The 19,595-nt window shown below is 40.1% G+C and overlaps 1 protein-coding gene across 1 annotated transcript; it reads right to left on the bottom strand.

Annotated features, from left to right (window-relative positions):
• Positions 1 to 515: 515 nt before the first annotated feature.
• Positions 516 to 13,062, bottom strand: vkorc1l1 (vitamin K epoxide reductase complex, subunit 1-like 1). The gene is made up of 3 exons (XM_019354381.2): positions 12,726 to 13,062; positions 6,880 to 6,989; positions 516 to 5,050 (listed from the first exon to the last, which is right to left on the bottom strand). Exons 1-3 carry the CDS (start codon positions 12,914 to 12,916, stop codon positions 4,824 to 4,826), a joined length of 528 nt encoding a protein of 175 aa, XP_019209926.1. The 5' UTR covers positions 12,917 to 13,062; the 3' UTR covers positions 516 to 4,823.
• Positions 13,063 to 19,595: the final 6,533 nt, after the last annotated feature.

The raw sequence follows: 19,595 nt of genomic DNA, 5'->3' as shown, positions 1-19,595 counted from the left end.
TAGTTGTCTGTCTCTATGTGTTAGCTCTGCAATAGACTGGTGACCTGTCCAGGGTGTACCCTGCCTCTACCGTGGTAGCTGTGATAGGCTCCAGCCCCCCTGCGACCCTGACAAGGAGAGAATGGATGGATGAGTGGAAGAAAGAAATGATGGTTGATGAAATCTCTCTCTTTTTTCTTTTTTTTTTTTTAAGATCCAGGAAGATACAGAACGGATAATATTTTATAGAGAATGTCAGTTATCTTTAAAAGTGAACACAATGATGGCTTTGGCAACTTACCACTATCAGCTGAGCTGTGATACAACTTCATACTCATTTCTCTTTCAGATAAAAGCCACTGAATATTGTTTAAAGACTCAAAAATGTTGCCAAAGTAATAAGATTGCCTTTTAGGTTTTATTAGTCCAAATATTCTAAACATTTAAGCTAATAAAACCTAAAAGACTTAAAAGCAAGTCTTTGTCTTTCTGTATATTAAACACATTATTTCATTCAAATAACTTAAACTAACAGCTTCAGAGGGAATGTTTTAATGGTAGATCATTTCCACATGACAATGACACAATTAAAAATGTTCTCACGTCAACCTTTTTCCACAGTTTTCCCTTAAGGTAAGCTGGATTTAAACAGGTTATTTTTTGCACCTTCCTACCATTCATGTAACACTTTTCCATGTAAGAAAATACAGCATTTTAAAACATATTTGGCAATACAGAAGCAAACCCAGTAAGATTTCCTCCACAAAGAAATTTAATAAACTTTTTATGCTGACACGTGGATATCCTAGCCCTCCAACCCCCCAACATTTTTTTTTTTTTTTTACTAAAACAACCCAGAATGTTAACAGTCTATACAGCTAAAGGGCATAATTAATTCTGAAAAAAACGTTACAATCTTATCATTGGAACAGAGTGTGTTTTCAGCTAACAAACATCTAACTAAGCAAGATAAAGATAATTATATAGTGGAGTAAGGAAAAAAGGAACGGCCATTTCTGGCAATTTCTGAATAGAGTTTGGTACTGATACCAGGTATGAAATCTTTAGGAATCACCAATTAAACGAATTACATCCTAAGGCAGGCAAGCACAAGTGCCTGTTGCAGTTCTTCATTTTACAAGGCTATTTACTGTTGCTCGTCTTTGGCTCAAGGCCTAGTGATCAAACAGAAGGCACTTTCGTTGGCATTGGTGATGCAACTAACATGGCAGTTTTACCTCAGGGCCTAAATGAAGATTCGTGAGAATGTAGCAAAGATTATGCCTTGACCTTGATTTTAGAGTTACATCATCAAGGAAATGGCGATCCTTTTACCTGGCGAAGATTTCCCAACCTTTTGAATAAACATCCATCAAATTTCTTTCTTGTATTTTTAAAGTAACTTTACACAAATAGTGTAATGGGCTTTCATGACTGGAATCTTACCTATTGTACGCTTGTCAGTTCTATATCAGTACTCACAGGTAACCATACTTTTTAACTAGCAATCTGTCAGTTATTTAAATTTGGAAAAAAAAAAGACTTCAGTGGATTCACTTGCACAAGACTTATGAGAGTGCAGAAAAAGGATGAAAGAGTGTGGTTGGTAACCTTGTCCAGTGCTGAGATGAAAAACAACGTGGCATAAGCCAGGAAATACTGTAGATAAGGAAGTTCTTACCGAAGATGTACTATGATGAGACACTAACATTTAAAGGACTTGAATAGTATTCGCTTTTTTTTTTTGCTACTTTACCACCAATCACATTTACATAACTGGCAACCATTTTTCAAAGCAAACCAATATTTGAATGAGGTCTCCTATTCCAGGCAGCCACTCATCTCCATTCTGTTTTATGCAGCATGGAAATTCAATTTTCACCAGTTTTCATACTGGCATAAGGGAAACCTAAAATGCCATTATTAGCATGACCCAAGTGGCTAGAGGTGATTTGGGTTCTGGGTAATTGATCCATTTTGAATCTTGCTTTAAAAACCTTTTAAGAGTATCATCAGATACCATCAGAATCAAAGTGAAGTCTAATTAAAGTGGGCCCATATGCTCTTCTCTTGGACTCCATCAGAGTAGCTTTGTATGACTTATAGTTCAAAATAATCCTCATTTATCTTAGCCCCTTAGTTCATCCATATGTTCAAGATCCCTCTGCCCTCATGAACAGAAGGTTTGACCAGCAAATGTGTGGATCTTCTGCACTCACCGTCTGGACCATTAGACTGAGACGGCCACATTAGAGATATCCACTCTCATTCATACCATAAAGAGCCAAGAGTGGGGAAAATGACCCAACACCGGCTCTTTAGAGCAGCCTGAAACTGAGCTTTTGTCTCACAGAGATTACTTGTACATTGACCTCATTATTTAAAACTTTGGCCACGTTTAATACAAGCATCCACCACTGTAACAGTGTTAGCATCACAGGTCCATTTTAAGCCAGTAGGCCCACACTGGACATACCCAAAGACCAAATCTTAACATGACTGTAAAGGATTAAATGATCATCGTCTCACAAAGAAACAAATGTCTGCCTGGAATGCAGGAAAAACTATAAGAAATTATTATAAAGTGTACCTTGGAAAACAGAGGCGTAGTAAATGAGTCCCAACATGCAAGAACAGAAATAATTTCACGAGAAAAAAAAAAAAGGATCACCTGAATTTGCATTTTCATACACAACCAATGACTTTGTGATTTATCACATCACGAGTAGTAAATCACTAAAATGACTTCTATGACAGTTGCTATCAACACTTGAAAACCCTCAGAACGATGGAACAGCTTTGTACGAGACCCTGAATTCTACTACAGAGGAATGGAGAGGATCAAGGATGAAACTATCAACAGGCTGCTTTATGACCACAGATGAATCACATTATTACACTTTTTATGACTCTTACTGATCTTTGACAGTGGGTGCAAGATTGTCTGATGGCCAACATATGCTAAAAGCCAGGAGATGGTGTACCGTGCACGTGACAAACAGGATACTTTTATCAGTGGAGTCTGGATGGAAGGGAGATGATGGTTCTACTCCCTCGTTTCACTACATGCTGCGTTTGCTTTCTCCATGTCTGCTTAGACCTTCAAATGGTGGGTTAGAACAAACAACAATGATCAGGTTATCTTTCTCTACTGGAACAAAACCCAAATAACCACCCGTGTGGTTAACATGCTGCTTGGTTTTCTTACAGATCTCCCTCCGATCACAAAATAGTACATTTTCCAAGTTTTGTTCACATCCTGCAAATGAACTGTAACTCAGCTTGGCAAGATCACTGTCACTGTTCAAGTGATATCACATGTATATAAAAGCCCAATGAACATTAATGAAGCAGGGACAGAAAAATAAAGAGTTGCTTCTGCCACTAGGCCGCTCCTGCCCTTGAACAATCACAGTGTAGCAGGCTTTGCTACCTTTATGAGCATATTAGGGAGAGAGAGAAACACTTTACTGGTATCTTAATTTATAAAATTATGATCATAAAAATAAAGCCTTGGACCTGTAACAATAAAACAATGAGGAAAAAAATTGATGCAATAACATGACATCACCCACACTCCCACCCATCCCCCCCAAAAAGGAAAGGTAATTTACCGTAACACTCCTTTAGGCACATAATTCTTTATGGGTTTCCACTCGTGTGGTGGTCAGGAATGCTTTATACACAACAACAACAACAACAACAAAAAAGTGAGGGTGCCTTTACTCAAACCTGGCGAAAAGAACCTGCAGTTCCATTTTGAAAGACTTATGTCTGTGGCTTCAGATGAAACGACCACGTACAACAAAGAAATTCACACACAGCTGAACTGCACACCCAACCGGGACGACGGGACAGAAGACATCCCGAACGCATCTGAAGTCTGACCCACCAAACTGAGATCCTGATCACTTATTTGTAATTTTTTTTTAATCCAGATTTTCTGTTGCTTTGTTGGTAGTTTTTCCATTTTTCCTTAAAGGTTTGTGATTCAACTAAATCACAATCTAGTCTGGAATATTGCTCAGCAGCTATGTACAGAATTGCAAAACAAACATTCTGACTGATCCACACACACACACACACACACACGCGCACACACACACACAATATATCTCACACTGTGCCGTGTTTACTTTTAGTGGTCCTCTTCAAAAAGAAATGTACTAAAAAGTGTAAACATAAAAAAATAATAATAAACTGTTGCCCCCTTCTCATAAAACCTGATCTGCAACTATATGATAACCTAGTAAGTGTTTCTTCTAATTTTGGAACCCAATATTCGGCTCCGAGTTTTAGTGCAGATGAGCTGTGCAGCAATAGGAGCTTTCCAACCATTTCAAATCAAGCACCCTAAAAAAAGTCCTGTGTTTTTCTTCCACTTTCCAATTGTTGTTCAAATGAGAGCCGTCCTCTGCCTCTGGTTGTTTGTGTTGTTGTGTCCTCACCTCCCCCAAATCCGAGCGCGCACACACACACACGTACGCACACTCTCACTCACTCACTCACACACACACACACACACACACACACACACACACACACAGAGCCAGCCCCTTCCTTAAGTGAGTTTAAAATGTTAAAACAAGGAGAAAGAAATTAAAGGAGAAAAAAGAAAAGAAAAATCATCTTTCACTTACAAATCCTTCTGTGTTTGCAAACAATGAGTTGTCAGGCCCAACATTTAAGTTAAATTTCTTCATTTTTTTTTTCTTTTTTGAACACACAGCAGAATAAACATTGTTTGGAAGCAAGGTCTCCTGGTGGCAAGTCAAATGTTCAGAGGTCACATTTCTTTTTTTTCTCTGTTTGTTTCTCAGATTTTTCTTGCCGTTCTTGGCAGCTCAGTCCTGCTTGGCCTGTAGCTGCTGCTTCCAGGCCTCGTTCAAGTAAACCAATCGCTTGTAGTTGAGAATAAAGAGAATGAAGTTCAGCGCGTATGTGGTGATGCAGATGATGCAGAAGTCCTTTAGGACAAAGTAGAGGATGTAACCCAGGTAGAGGGAACCAACCACCGACAAAATGGATGTCGTCATGAGAATGAGGGCGGCCATTGCACTGACAGTCATTCCTAAGGCAAGAGACACAAATTGAGGCTTAAGCAGGTAAGCATTAAAGAAAAAAAACACTACACCTTCACACACAATCTCCTGAGAGAGCTCCTGTCACAGAGCTTTCAGCCTCAGACACTTCTGCATTTATATTGCGAGTCCTCGTGACGACATTCAGCCCGCACGCTGAGCCAGCCACTGCTCGTATCATCGTGCTGTCACTTGAGGTGCACTGTCCTTGTTTCGTCAGTGTCTGCACTTCTTTTACACCTGGTTTGTACTCATAGGAGTCACTACTAAACACACAGGTATTCTGTTTTGCTACCGTTATCGTTTTAGACATCATCATCATCATTTAGATCAAATGAGGGGACGCAGCTTTGGTCCAACAATCACTAACAACCGGAAACAACATGTTAAAAAAGCTGTTTTCAATTCCATCAGCCTGTGGTGATAAAAACAAGGATTTTTACAAATGTACTGGTAAAGTTACCGCGTTTGTCAAAAGAGTGTAAGGGCTGAATGATGGCAGGAAAGGCAGCAAAAATTCCCTGAGCACGCTCTTTCAAGCAGCTATAGTGTGTGTTGCTCCTGGCTGTATCCACAGACACACACAGATGTAGATTGTGTGTACTTTTGGGTGTGCCCATTGCCATCTATTGTAACTACAACACTGACTGTGGATGTGAACTTCATGCTTCAAAGACACTAAACCCTCGCTGACTGAGTGAGAACAGATGAACCAGTGAAAGTTAACTGTGATACATCTGCACACATATAGGTGACTTCATGTGTGAATAGCCTGCATCTGAGGACTGTTATGATCAACACGCAGTAAGAACCTCAGATGGGTGTTAACAGATGTGCTTGATTTAGTAAGTGTTCACTTATAGAGCTGAAATGGATAAAAATTAATCAGAATCTCAACCTTTGCTTGATTACCTCGACACAAATATTACTGTATATTTATTTCATCCTTGCAACACGTAACTAATCAATAGTTTCTTCATTACAGTTGAAGAATAAAGAGGCTAAAGATCCTCTGCAGGGACATCGCCAAATGTCACAACTATAGCAATAATTCAGTGTTTAGCAACGGCAGTTCTAACATGCTCACTGGCAGTGACCAGAGATTATGGCCCTGGTTGTTCAAATTTTGGAGCAATGCCTACGTGCAAATATTTTCCAATCCAAGGCTATGCAACCAGTCTTTAATATGGAAATCTTTACCCACTGCAGCAGTTTGGATAAACTGGGATACTATTGTCCTAGTCAAATGAGTGTTAACTGCAGCAGCTAAAAGGACCTCTTGTTTAGTGCCAGGGCCAGGTGGCCGGGCAACCCTATAGGCCTCCGGCAGGCTAACATGTCGAACCAGCATGAATGAGTCACATACACCAGAGGGAGGAAAAAAGTTAAAGTTAAAACAAGTCACACACACACAGAGAGAAATATTCACAATCAGAGTTATCTGTCGGTGTCAAGATTAGAGTGTGACAAACAAAATAATATCAGGCATCAAACCAAACAGAAGAAGGATAAGAAGTTTTCTAAAGACGCATCTCTGCAGTCCTACGGGAGGTCCAAAAACATTTCAATACAGGTCAGTAGGAAATGCTTCCTACAACACAAACTTCGCATTTAACTGCATATTATCATTTATAAACAGCCACTCCATGTGATGTCAGTGTCATGTGAGTCAGGTTTAGGCAAAAATAGCTGTGTTACAGGAAAGCAACAATTTGAGTCAGCACTTGCCTCTAGACCAAAGGCAAAGAGAGATTTGTCATATATAATCCAAAATGTAATGACAAAGTAACCCACAACTGGGAACAGAGTATAGGCTTACCTAGAAGCAGCTGAAAGGCATAAAAGACAATCCCATAGACACTGTTGGGTTGGTTCAGTGCACTGTCATTTCCAAAAATTGAGCCCAGGAGTCCGAATCCTCGACCCCACCTAAACCACAATAGAATAAAATAGAGTTTATTCACAGAAATCAACATGCACAACATGCAACGAGGCAGACTGAAGTCAAAAGATAATATTAAAAAAACAAAAAACAAACAACACTTCCACGTGTTTGCTTCCTAAAATGCTGCAGTGAGGTGTTCATTTGAGTAAAATAACGGCAAATTATTATTCTCAGAAGAGCATTTTACTGTTTAATAAACTAAACATTTTTTTTTTTAAAAGGAAAAAAAAGTCTGTTTCAGTAACAAAAAACATTTAGTGTTGGCCTGAAATCCAAAAAAACAATTCCAAAACATGTAGAAAGGCAGCATGTCACAAAGACAAATCACTACCTCTTGACTTATGCGTCGCCTGACATGAAGCAGTTCAAACAGGAGGAATTTCTTTCTTCCTTGAGTTTCTGAGTTTCTTTGTATACAGAATCATTGTTTATATTTTCTGGATGCCAAAGTATGCAGGATGCAGAATGTGTTCATCAGAGTGTGAATGCTCGATAGGCAGCACTTAGGCACAGAAAGAAGTGCTGGTATGAATGTGTGTGGCTGCCACGATTAGCCGACTAGTCACGATTATGTCGACTATTAAAATTGTCGACGACTAATTTAATAGTCGACGCGTCGTTTGAAACTTTGTAAGATCCCAAAAGACGCAGGAGTAAGTAGTAGGATTTAAGAGTGTAATGACGGACTGAAACAGAAGATGGCAGCACTGCATGTACAAGGATGCCAGCTGCCGTTAAACCCCGAAGAAGAAGAAGCTGTGTCCCAGAATTCATAGCGCGGCCCTGCTCAGTTTTCAACAATGGCGGTAGCTAGTTAGTTTTAATATCACTCTTATTATTCTTTCTGGGTCACAAAATAAACGTTTAACATATTTTCAGGCGAGAATATAGCTGTGTAAACCTCAAATATCTGCTCAGTTTATCAAGACATCACATATTTTCAAAAGTGCTCCGACGTTTTCGGAGACGTCTGTTACCCACCAGCTCGATAGCTAGCTGGGGTTGACGGCTCACTAGAGCCGGTGAGAACACCGGACTCCCAGCAAATCGTTTTCAAACCCACCGCCGTCTTTCGCTACTCAAGTTAAACATGATATATTAGTCACTTAGATAACTTAAAAATGATATTGTTTGGCTTTTTTTAGTATTTTATTTGTTCCTGAGTAAATCGGGTTGGCTGAGATTAAAGTTATAGTTTTTACACAGCTGAATAAACGTCAAGCAGACAACTGATTATCAGAAGTGTGAGATGCTCGAGAATATACTCCGGTGTCCTGTTATATTTTAGATAGCAAGGAGCAGACGGCTGAGTTTTTTAAACTCCACCAAACAAACTACAAATGTCATTAAAATTTAATAAACTATCATCTTGTCTTTAATTTTAGTTAGCACATACCTTAAACACTTAAAGCTGTAAGCTAATGATAGTTATTTAAGAGCAGATGCATGCTGGTGAAATAAGCTGTACGTTTTACATCCAATGGATGCATGATCTGATTAGTCGACTAAACGCAAAAATAATCGGTGACTAGTCGACTATCAAAATAATCGTTTGTGGCAGCCCTAATGTGTGTGTGAATGAGTGAATGAGGCTTGTAGTATAAAGTGCTCTGAGTGCTCCTAGCAGGGTAGAAAAGTGCTCTCTTAGAACCACACCGTTTCTTTTTACATTTTTTCAATAGAATTTTGTTGCAAAACCAAAACACATGACAAATTAAATAAACCAAATTCTTCAGTCCACGAGACAGATCTGAAAGAGGCAACTTCTAAGCCAAAGGTTAATCCGGTGAAACTTAGTTTCACTTTTTTGTAATGACATGACCCCCATTCAGGCTCTCAAACACCCAAAGCATTTACTCAGTTTCTTTCGAGTTTGAGATTCCTGTCATTCCCTGCCATCTTCCTCCCATTCAAGTATAAAGGCACTTTCGATGCCCCACCCACCTCCAAACATCCAGCATGGTCAGAGAGTTAAAAGACATTCAAGCGTGAACATTCTGCTCTATTTGGTTAACATAATCTCAAAACTGTCTTCCTGCTATGCAATTTGTTTCCTCCTTTCATTGCATGCACGAGTCGTACATCCAAAGCAGTGAATGAAATCTTGAAAATATGCACTACTTTGGGGGAAATCTCTCTCTCTCTACACACACACACACACACACACACACACACACACACACATATACATATATATATATATATATATATACATATACACACATATATACATATACACACATATATATATATATACATACACACATATATATATATATACATACACACATATATACACATACACATATATACACATACACATATATACACATACATATATATATATATATACATATATATACATATACATATATATACATATACATATATATATATATATATATATATATATATATATATATATATATATATATTATATATATATATATATATATATATATATATATATATATACACACACACATATACAGTTAAGCCCATAATTATTCATACCCCTGCCAAATATTGACTTAAAGTTACTTTTGTTCAATATGAAAGTTCTTTTTTGAGCAGAAATGACACAGGTGTCTCCCTAAAGATAATAAGACGATGTACAAGAGGCATCATTGTGGAAAAAAATATTTCTCAGGTTTTATTTATATTTTAGCAAAAAGTATCATGTCCAGAATTATTCATACCCTTCTCAATAATCAATAGAAAAAAGCCTTTATTGGCTATTACAGCAATCAAACGCTTCCTATAATTGCAGACCAGCTTTTTGCATGTCTCCACAGGCATTTTTGCCCATTCATCTTTAGCAATGAGCTCCAAATCTTTCAGGTTGGAGGGTCTTCTTGCCATCACCCTGATCTTTAGCTCCCTCCACAGATTCTCAATTGGATTCAAGTCAGGACTCTGGCTAGGCCACTGCAAAACGTTACTGGTGTTGTCTGCTAACCATTTCTTCACCACGTTTGCTGTATGTTTTGGGTCATTGTCGTGCTAAAATGTCCACTGGTTCCCAAGGCCAAGTTTTTCTGCAGACTGCCTGATGTTGTTGTTGAGAATCTTCATGTATTGCTCTTTTTTCATGGTGCTGTTTACTGTGATTAGGTTCCCTGGTCCATTGGCTAAAAAACACCCCCAAAGCATTAGGTTCCCACCACCATGTTTGACAGTGGGGATGGTGTTCTTTGGGTTGAAGGCTTCTCCATTTTTATGCCAAATGATCACAATGATGCCAACATCATTGTGACCAAATAATTCAATTTTTGTTTCATCTGACCATAACACTAAAGACCAGAAACCTTCTTCTTTGTCCAGATGAGCATTTGCAAAGGCCAAATGAGCTTTGGCATGCCTTAGAAGTGCCTGGAGAAGTGGTGTTTTCCTTGGTCTGCATCCGTGGAACCCAACAGTGTCCGTTGGACTGTCTGGCTTGAGACATTGCCACCAGCAGAGCCCAGATTCACCAGAATGGCCTTGGTGGTGATCCTTGGATTCTTTTTCACCTCTCTCACTATTCTCCTGGCCAGCACAGGTGTCACTTTTGGCTTCCGACAACGTCCTCTGAGATTTTCCACAGTGCGGAACATCTTGTATTTTTTAATAATACTTTGCACTGTGGCCACTGGAACTTGAAAACATTTGGATATGGCCTTGTAGCCCATTCCTCACTTGTGAGCAGCCACAATGCACAGCTGCAGGTCCTCACTGAGTTCCTTTGTCTTAGCCATGACTGTCCACAGACCACCTGCAGAGAGCTGCTGTTTTTCACCTGTTGAGTTGATCAAAACAGCTATTTCCAATTAATCAGGGTAATTGGGATGCTTTAGAACAGCTTTGACTATTTGGAATGGTATGGAACTTTGGATTTTCCCAGAGACTGTGACAGTTTGTAAAGGGTATGAATAATTCTGGACATGATACTTTTTGCTCAAATGTAAATAAAAGCTGAGAAATATTTTTTTTCCACAATGATGCGTCTTGTACAGCATCTTATTATCTTTTGTGAGACGCCTGTGTCATTTCCAGTCAAAAAATAACTTGCTAGTTGAATAAAAGTAACTTTAAGTCAAAATTTGCCAGGGGTATGAATAATTTTGGGCTTAACTGTATATATATATATATATATATATATATATATATATATATATATATATATATATATATATATATATATAGAGAGAGAGAGAGAGAGAGAGAGAGAGAGGCCCTGAAGAACTTCATTTTTTAAAGCCCCAATCCACATTGATCTATGCACTTGCTTATTTATCATTGTAAAGCATATAATTTGATAGAAGCATGTGCAAATGTCATTCCAATAACTCTCCATGTTTGACATCGTCTGACGTAACAACACAATCCACCGTGTCTCACCCTAACCTAACCTAACCTAACCCAGACAAAGGTTATGTCCTAGATTGGACTTGGTTTTTGCAATCACATTTCACTTTGTGAAAGCTTATTTTCCTTTTGTATAATGTATATTGTGTGTGCACCCTGTATATAATAAATTGTGTTTTCCACATTACAAAATGTACTTCTTTCCATTCATTTCACGAGAGCACCATTGTGCCTAGTTCTTTAACTGATAAGCAGAGAAAAACAGACACAGATTACACTGCTGGAAACAAACACTGATCAGACCAATGTAAGCCGCTCGATCTCTTCTTTAAAAGAAATGTTATACTTGGGCAGGCTTACGTTAGTTGAGACAGACTCTCAAACAGAAAAGTCACCGACTCATTCAACAGATATGCAGTAAGTCCTAGACAGGTTGCATTCCAGGTGTAATCAGGGCCAGCAGTGCCTCTCATTCAAAAAGACCCAGTAGATGGGGTTAGTGTAGTTTATTACAAGTGAATGGCCATCAAAAGCTGTTAAGCAACTTAACAGTGTGCATACAAAAAGTGTATAATAATCATGAAAAAATAATCAAAGTAATAATCTGTGGAGATGCACCTTCCTGTCTAGCAAAGATGCGTGATGCTACAGTCCTCTCCACTGACCACTGACCAGCTCTGTGTTCCTTTAGGTAACCAGGCTGTAGGGTTTTAGCTCCCTGGACTTATAACTGGTGACGTTAGCACAAGAGCTAACGACAGCTGTGTGACAGCCAAAGTAGGAGGTTGGTCATTTAAGTTAACTGACTAAATTCACCAACATTAACCCAGCAAACAAATGTCCCAGAGTTGGCCATCGGAGTAACTGACTTCACATAGCAGCAGCACTCACACATTCACAATAGCCGCGCTGCGTACAAGCTATCGGCAACTTTAGTGCTATATAGTTGGTTTTAACATATGTTTTAGCTTTAAGACGTGCAAAAGACAGTCAGTCTGAACAGGATCCCATTGAAACTCTGACAGCGTTCATGATTCTGCTGTCAGTCGGTTCAGAAGTGAAACTGGCTTAAATGTTAACCAACGGGTTTCGTTTGCTAACGGTTAGCAAAATTAGCTTCTTGGTGCTACAAAGCTAATGTGGCGCTTTAGAACCAACACCTCCAATGGTAAAGTTACTTTTTCTAACTAATGCATGCATAACAGAAAGCTACCAGCCATGGGTCGTAATTAGCGTTTACGGCTGGGATTAGTAGTCAACTGTTAGCAGAGTGCATTTGACAGTTTAAACCGCGCAGCCCTTCCCAGATTGTCACAATAGCAGACAGCTTCATTGAGCGCCACTGTCGGCGCTCTTTGCTGAATTCAAATTACCTTGAGCTGAACACTTTTGAACAGCTGATGGAGCTGCTGACGTCGCACAGAGCCTTATAACTCGCATCCCGCGCCTTTTCCCTCTCGACGTGAAAAGCATATAAAGACAACAGTATGCCCAGCAGGCAAACAAGAAGCCTGGCTATTCTTTCCCACCGAGGGGTGGACACTCTCAGGACGGGCGCCGCCATCACTCTCTGGCCTAGCTGGAGACACGCATTCACACGCAGCCAGCTCGCCTGTGAGACTCTACTGCGACGTGGAAAAGCGTCACGACGTGCCACACCGTCAGGGCGGGACGCTGGGCCGAGGAGGAAAACGTCCCAGAAAATGCTGAGCGCGGATTTCTGGGAGAGAAGAAGCAAGCAAATAAACGATATTCAGGCCACGTGCCGCACTTTATTCTAACAATAATACATGTAAGAGTACTGGGGAGACCGGTATTTGTTGTGTTTTGTGCAGATTTGTTTTAGAAATACATACAGCGCATTGCCCGTAAAACAGGAATCCCCATGCTCTACTTAGGCTCCCATATTTCAAAATGGTGCCCAATTTAGGGTACCTTATTGTATAATAATGTCCCGCTTAAGCTGCCTTTTAATGTCGGCGCGTTAATAACAATACATACTTTTTTTTTTAATCGTAAAATCAAGTAGATTCGAAAGTTTTCATATATAGTCCTCGAACAGTCACTTGAGAGCGGAACATACAAATTGAAACAGAAACAAAAAAAAAACCCATAATAAAAGGCAGACACGACTCGCTCATCTCAAGGCAGAGCCATTCCACTTCCTATCAATGAAATTGTCTACTTGTTTCTTCAACCCTGGAGCACAGCAGAGGGCGCTAGCGAGAGAGTATTTGATGAAATCGATGTCAGGTGAGCTAAACTGATAAAATAATTGTTTACACATGCTTTTAGACAAAAGCTACAGCGTTCCTCTTTATTTTAGGTAGTTTTAACCATAAAACGACACTTATGTACTTATATTTTTCCCACAGAGAAACAGTTTTGCCCATTAAACGTTAAGAAGCTAGCGCCTGCTGACTGGTGCGTAGAGGAGTTAGGACAGCGCATACTCCTTTTGTGTACAAACATCTGTGTACAAACGATAACTAGATGTTAGAAGCGTGGTTAACAGAAACTTCTATGCGTGTATAAGAAGCAGCTGGTTATGGTGGTTGAAGATGCCATCAGGAGACTGGTGCTAAAACGCTCTCTGTAGAGATTGAAATGTGACGTCATTCCGGGGTAAAAGCGCAAAGGATTTGGGGTATGAGTGGCAAGCGGTACTAGCGCACGCAGGCTTTAACATGAAAACAGTCACACAGCAATAAAAAGAAACGCAAAGAATGGCAAGAAGCTGTTGTATTATTAACTGCAATAGCCGGTCGCATGACAGCCACGGGAAGCCGACAGGTAAAGGAAGAGAAATTGTTTAAGCCATGTTTCCAAAGTAACAAAGAGCCGACGGATGACCTGGATTGCAGCCATTCGAAGACCAAATATAACCAGCTCACATGTTAGTCTGCTCCAAGGATTTCCACAAAGGTAAGTCTTCTGTTGTAGTTATTACGTAATTTATCATAACATAATTGTTGATGTAGGTTACAAATAAGTCTTATATTGATTTGAATTGAATTCGTTGCGCTATGCTGCTTTGTTCACTGTGGCTTTGCGGGCTAATACTTGTGTTTTGTAGGAAAACCAGCCTACAAAATGCTGGAATGTGATCCAGATTGGGCACCCTCTATCAACCTGGGTCATACCGAGTTTAAAGCTGCTACCACAGCGAGATTTGATCGGTTAAGAGAGAGAGCGATATCAAAAAGATTCGGCTGAAACTTGTCGGAACTGGATTAATCCCCACAACCCACTATGTTTACCACCCAGGCTGTCATCTGAAAGCATGGAAAGCCAAGCCTCATCGCGGCAGGAACCCTGTTTTGCTGCACGGCTTACCGCATAGCGCGGACTCTGTCCTTGGAAACTCTACCCCTGTCCTGGTGAGTCGCAGCCTTAAATGGATGTTAATTAATGCCCGCTCAATCGCCAATAAGTCTTATATTTTAAATGACTTGTTTTGCTCTGAGAAGCTTGACTTCATGTTTATCTCTGAGACGTGGCAACGTGAGCATGAAGTCTCACATCTTTTAGAGCTTTGTCTCGCTGACTGCTCATTTCTCTGTGCTGCTCGGATATCTGGACGAGGAGGTGGAACAGCGGTAATTTTTAAAAAGACTTTTTTGTGCCAGATGATTTCTTCAAGCTGCTACAACTCTTTTGAGATGCTTATGATAAAAATTGGAAGAGAACAGCCCATATACGGCATCTTAATTTATCGTCCACCTGGGTCTGCTGCATCTTTTTTGTCAGACCCAGTGGCATGTCTAGAAAATTTTTGTTGGGGGGGCCAGGTAGGGGCACAGATTTGGAGAAGGGTGGCAGATGTAATTGGCAGATAATGTTAAAAAAAAGATTCCACCAACCGTTAACCATAATTCAATAACCCTATAAACCTAATAACCGAATGCGCTTTTAACTCTTATTAGAATGAGATTTTAACCACTACGGTGCAAAGTTTTTAGATACTGCGCTGATAATGTACAAGAGATACAATCAGTGCTTTGTCAGTGTTTATTCAGCATTCAAGGACAGCAATATTTGCATAGTATTTTTAAGGAAATATAGTGCACATATGTTTTGGGCAAAAACATTTTTGAATATTAAAATACGAACATTTTTAACATACAATTGGCAAATTAGCCAATGCAAAACTTTATCTGCCTATTAAAAAAAGAAGATAATCTTCTTACAAACTGGTGTTTGATTTTGAAACAGGAAAAAAGTGGGGAAACAAATGAAAAGACTAACTTTTGAATGAAACCTGAAAGCAAGTAAATACTTTCTATGCTGCCTTATGATAAACTTTGGTAATACTGATGTATAAAGAACAACACTGGCTGATGATGAAATACAGTCAGCTGGCATGGTGACACTGCCAGTATTAACCTGCAGGGCTGGACTGGGACAAAAAATCGGGCATTTTGACCAGAGACCGGCCCACCAGGTATTAAAGCCATAAAGCCTTTGAATGAAGACAAACGCTGTTGTGACAGTGATGTACACTGTCTTGTTGGTATATGTATGATCTCTATACAATTTACGTCAAATAAAAACTTTGTTCACAAGATTCAGATAATTATTTAATAAAAGCTAGATATTTTAAATGAGAATAAGAAAGAAAAGTATATCTTTGTGCCCCCCTTTCCCTGTTAATGCCCTACCTGGCCCCCTGGCATAACTTTGCTAGACCCGCCCCTGCACAGTTACCAGCTGTCAGCTACGTAGAAAAGGATCCTGGTGTTATTTGTCTCTCAGAAACAGTTCATAACTTCCCTTCAACTCATTCATGTCACCTAAAAGGTAAACCTGTTTCTCCATCACCTGTTCAGCTCTGATGATTCAGTAAGGACATCTCCTGGTTTCATCTTCATGTTTCCCTCTCACCACATATCCAAACCGATATCATGACCAGCAGCTTTTACAGCTGTGGCTCCAGCAAACATCAGCTGATACTAGAAATTATTATTAAATAAATTCTAACACCTGACCAAGCTTAAATGTGCTGCTGTTGTTTAGCGCGACATCCGCCGGTTTCCTCTTTCTGGCGCAAAGTGGGCGATAAAAAAAAAAAGAGAGAAAAGCCGATCAGCTGATCATTGATCAGTTTCATGATTGAAGTAGGAACAGGAGAGGGAGGGGGAGAGAATGAGAGGAGAAGAGGCAGCTGTGCAGCATAAAGACAGAATAACTCCAGCTGTGTCTTTTTTTCATTATACTTAAAGTACGGGACAAACTGCGTCCCTTCTCAGCTCAATACGAAACGTGTAATATTTTCTCTGAATGCGGGACGATTCTGTTTTTTATGGGACGGTTGGCAACTCTACTAACTAACCTTAAGAATAAAATAAAGTTCAACATCAGTAACATCACAGCACCCACCCAGCTGTACAGAAACTCCGTCATGCTAGCTAGCACGCAGTACGAGTTATTGTAACTGACTGTAAAAAGTCAGCACAACGAAAATAAACTCCACCTAAACTTGGTTTATATCTGACCCAGATAGACTGCAGGTCATAACTTCTTACCTGAAGTTCAGTTCACCTGACAATCGGACTGGCGGCCGCCTCGGGTCTCTCCTCCTCCTGCCTCCCCTTCCCTCATCCACCTGCTGGCCTCTGTGGAAGCTCCGACATAGCGACCACCAAACAACTGAGTTATTTTTACACATCGGCCAGCATCTGGCCAATCCACCACCTCTCATTGTTCATGCCCTTACAAAATAAATAAAGAAGTCAAAAAATGTTTTCTGCGGTGCCGTCTTTCGTGCTTAGCTCTCCTACCTTTGCTAACATGATGCTCATAGTGCACTTACACTCGGATATCTGAGCTTCACTGTGAAAACATAATCGTACATTTGATATTTCATTGAATTTTATTGTTTTAGCTTCGGGGTGGCCAGTCTGGTTGGGGGGGTGGCCTGTGCCCCCCCAGGCCACCCCGCTGGACACACCACTGGTCAGACCTACAAGACTTTTTAACTTCCACTATTAAAATGGGCAAGGTCATCATTGTTGGAGATTTCAACATTCATGTGGATGACTCTACAAACAGTACCACTAAGGAGTTCCTGAGCATTATGGACTCTTTCAACTTTGTTCAGCATATGGGTGGCTGTAGCTCAGGTGGCAGAGCAGGTCAGCCACTAATCAGAAGGTCGGTGGTTCGATCCCAGGCTGCATCCTGGCTGCATGCCAAATATCCTTGGGCAAGATACTAACCCCATGTTTGCCTACTGGTGGTGGTCAGAGGGCCCGGTGGCGCCTGTGTCCGGCAGCCTCGCCTCTGTCAGTGCGCCCCAGGGCAGCTGTGGCTACAATGTAGCTTGCTATCGCCAGTGTGTGAATGTGTGTGTGACTGGGTGAATGACTGTGTGACTATGTAAAGCGCTTTGGGGTCCTATGGACTAGAAAAGCGCTATACAAATGCAGGCCATATAGCAGGGCTGACTCATAGGGCTGGGCACACTCTGGACTTGGTCTTCACCTGTGGTGTTTCCCTTGACCACATGAATTTAAATGAAGTTGTTTTTAGTGACCATAAGTCAGTCTCTTTTACTGTATCTGTTAATTCAGAGTCCCATCCTCAAGGTTCTACTAGGCGCAGGCGCTTTATTGACGACTCTATAATTTCTGAGTTTTCCTCTCTTTTTAATTTTAAAAGTTCCTCTAACAAGTTTGAGCTTTTAACTAATTCTTTCAATGAACACTGTCTTGCCATTCTAAATCAGGTTGCTCCTTTCAAAACCAGTTATTGCTCTGTTAGTTCCCCCACACCATGGTTAAATAATCAGACTCGTGGTCTTCGACGCTCCTATCGAAAAGCAGAGCGTCTGTGGAAGTCCACTGGTCTGACTGTCCATCGTGAGCACTTTAAAGAACTACTTTACCTATCTAATGAGTCAGTCAAAGAGGCCAGATCATCTTACTTCAATAATCTTATAAATCGTCATAAAAAATAATTCAAGAATTCTATTTGATACTATCAACAGTATTGTTTCTCCTCCAACCCAGCATGCTCTGTTACTTTCTGATGAAGATTGTAATACTTTCCTTAATTACTTTGTAAATAAGGTAATGGACTTGAAATCCAAAATTTCCCCAAGTGCCTCCCCTTATGATGCTGTCTTGGATCATTTACCTCCTTTTCTCCAATCACACTAAATGACTTAATTATAGTTTTAGGTAAAATGAAATCCTCATCATGCTCTGTAGATATATTACCTCACTCTGTCCTGTCTGGGTCTATCACCAGCATTGGTCCCACATTACTATCCATCATTAATAGTTCACTGAGGCAAGGCTGTGTTCCGTCTTATTTTAAACATGCTGAGGTAACTCCTCTCTTAAAAAAACAGAATCTTGATCCTAGCTCTGCTAGTAATTACCGACCTATTTCAAAATTGCCATTTTTAAGTAAATTACTTGAAAAAATTGTTCAAAATCAGTTCAGGTCTCTATTATGTAAATTACACATTCTTGACCCTTTTCAGTCTGGCTTTCAAAAGCAGCACTCTACTGAGACCGCTCTCTTAAGAGTCTATAATGATCTGTTAATGGCTTCTGACGCAGGGAATTGTTCTGTGATCATTTTGCTTGATCTTAGTGCAGCCTTTGACACCATCGACCACAAAATCCTACTTAACAGGCTCAAGGTTTTAGCTGGTGTATCTGGCTCTGACCTAGACTGGTTTTCTTCCTACTTATCAGACAGGACCTTTTCTGTTAGGACTGACAGGTTCACCTCTGACATTGCTGCCCTGACCTGTGGGGTCCCACAGGGTTCAGTTTTAGGTCCATTACTATTTTCTTTTTATATGCTTCCTTTAGCTGGTATCATTCAATCTTTTAGCGACCTGTCTTATCATTTTTATGCTGATGACATTCAGCTCCATATGTCCTTTAAGCCTCATCAGCTGGATAGGCTGTCCACCCTAGTCCAGTGCTTAACCCAGGTTTCTGATTGGCTTTCAAGCCACTACCTCGTTCTAAACACTAACAAGACCGAGACCATGATCATAGCTCCTCCTGAGCTACATTCTAAAATTAGTCAGGTTCTTGCCTCCTTCTGTCCATCTATCAAGTCAAATATTCGGAATCTTGGAGTAATATTTGACTCTTCTCTGGGCCTTGACTCTCATGTAAAATCTTTGTCTCGTTCCTGTTTCTATCATTTAAGAAACATATCTAAACTGCGACATATGGTCTCTTCAGCTGAACTGGAAAAACTCATTCATTCATTTGTGT

The sequence above is a fragment of the Oreochromis niloticus genome, linkage group LG10 (genome assembly GCF_001858045.2).
Source record: "Oreochromis niloticus isolate F11D_XX linkage group LG10, O_niloticus_UMD_NMBU, whole genome shotgun sequence".
Lineage (NCBI taxonomy): Eukaryota > Metazoa > Chordata > Actinopteri > Cichliformes > Cichlidae > Oreochromis > Oreochromis niloticus.
The sequence above is the reverse complement of the archived record's forward strand: the minus strand, read 5'-3'. Positions and strand labels throughout refer to the sequence as shown.

Excerpts from the sequence above, each read along its gene's own strand:
- vkorc1l1 (XM_019354381.2), bottom strand. The coding sequence starts at position 12,916 with ATGGCGGCGCCCGTCCTGAGAGTGTCCACCCCTCGGTGGGAAAGAATA. Across the intron at positions 6,990-12,725 it reads TCAAAAGTGTTCAGCTCAAG|GTGGGGTCGAGGATTCGGAC; the intron begins GTAATTTGAATT and ends ATTGTGGTTTAG. Across the intron at positions 5,051-6,879 it reads TGCCTTTCAGCTGCTTCTAG|GAATGACTGTCAGTGCAATG; the intron begins GTAAGCCTATAC and ends CTCTTGCCTTAG.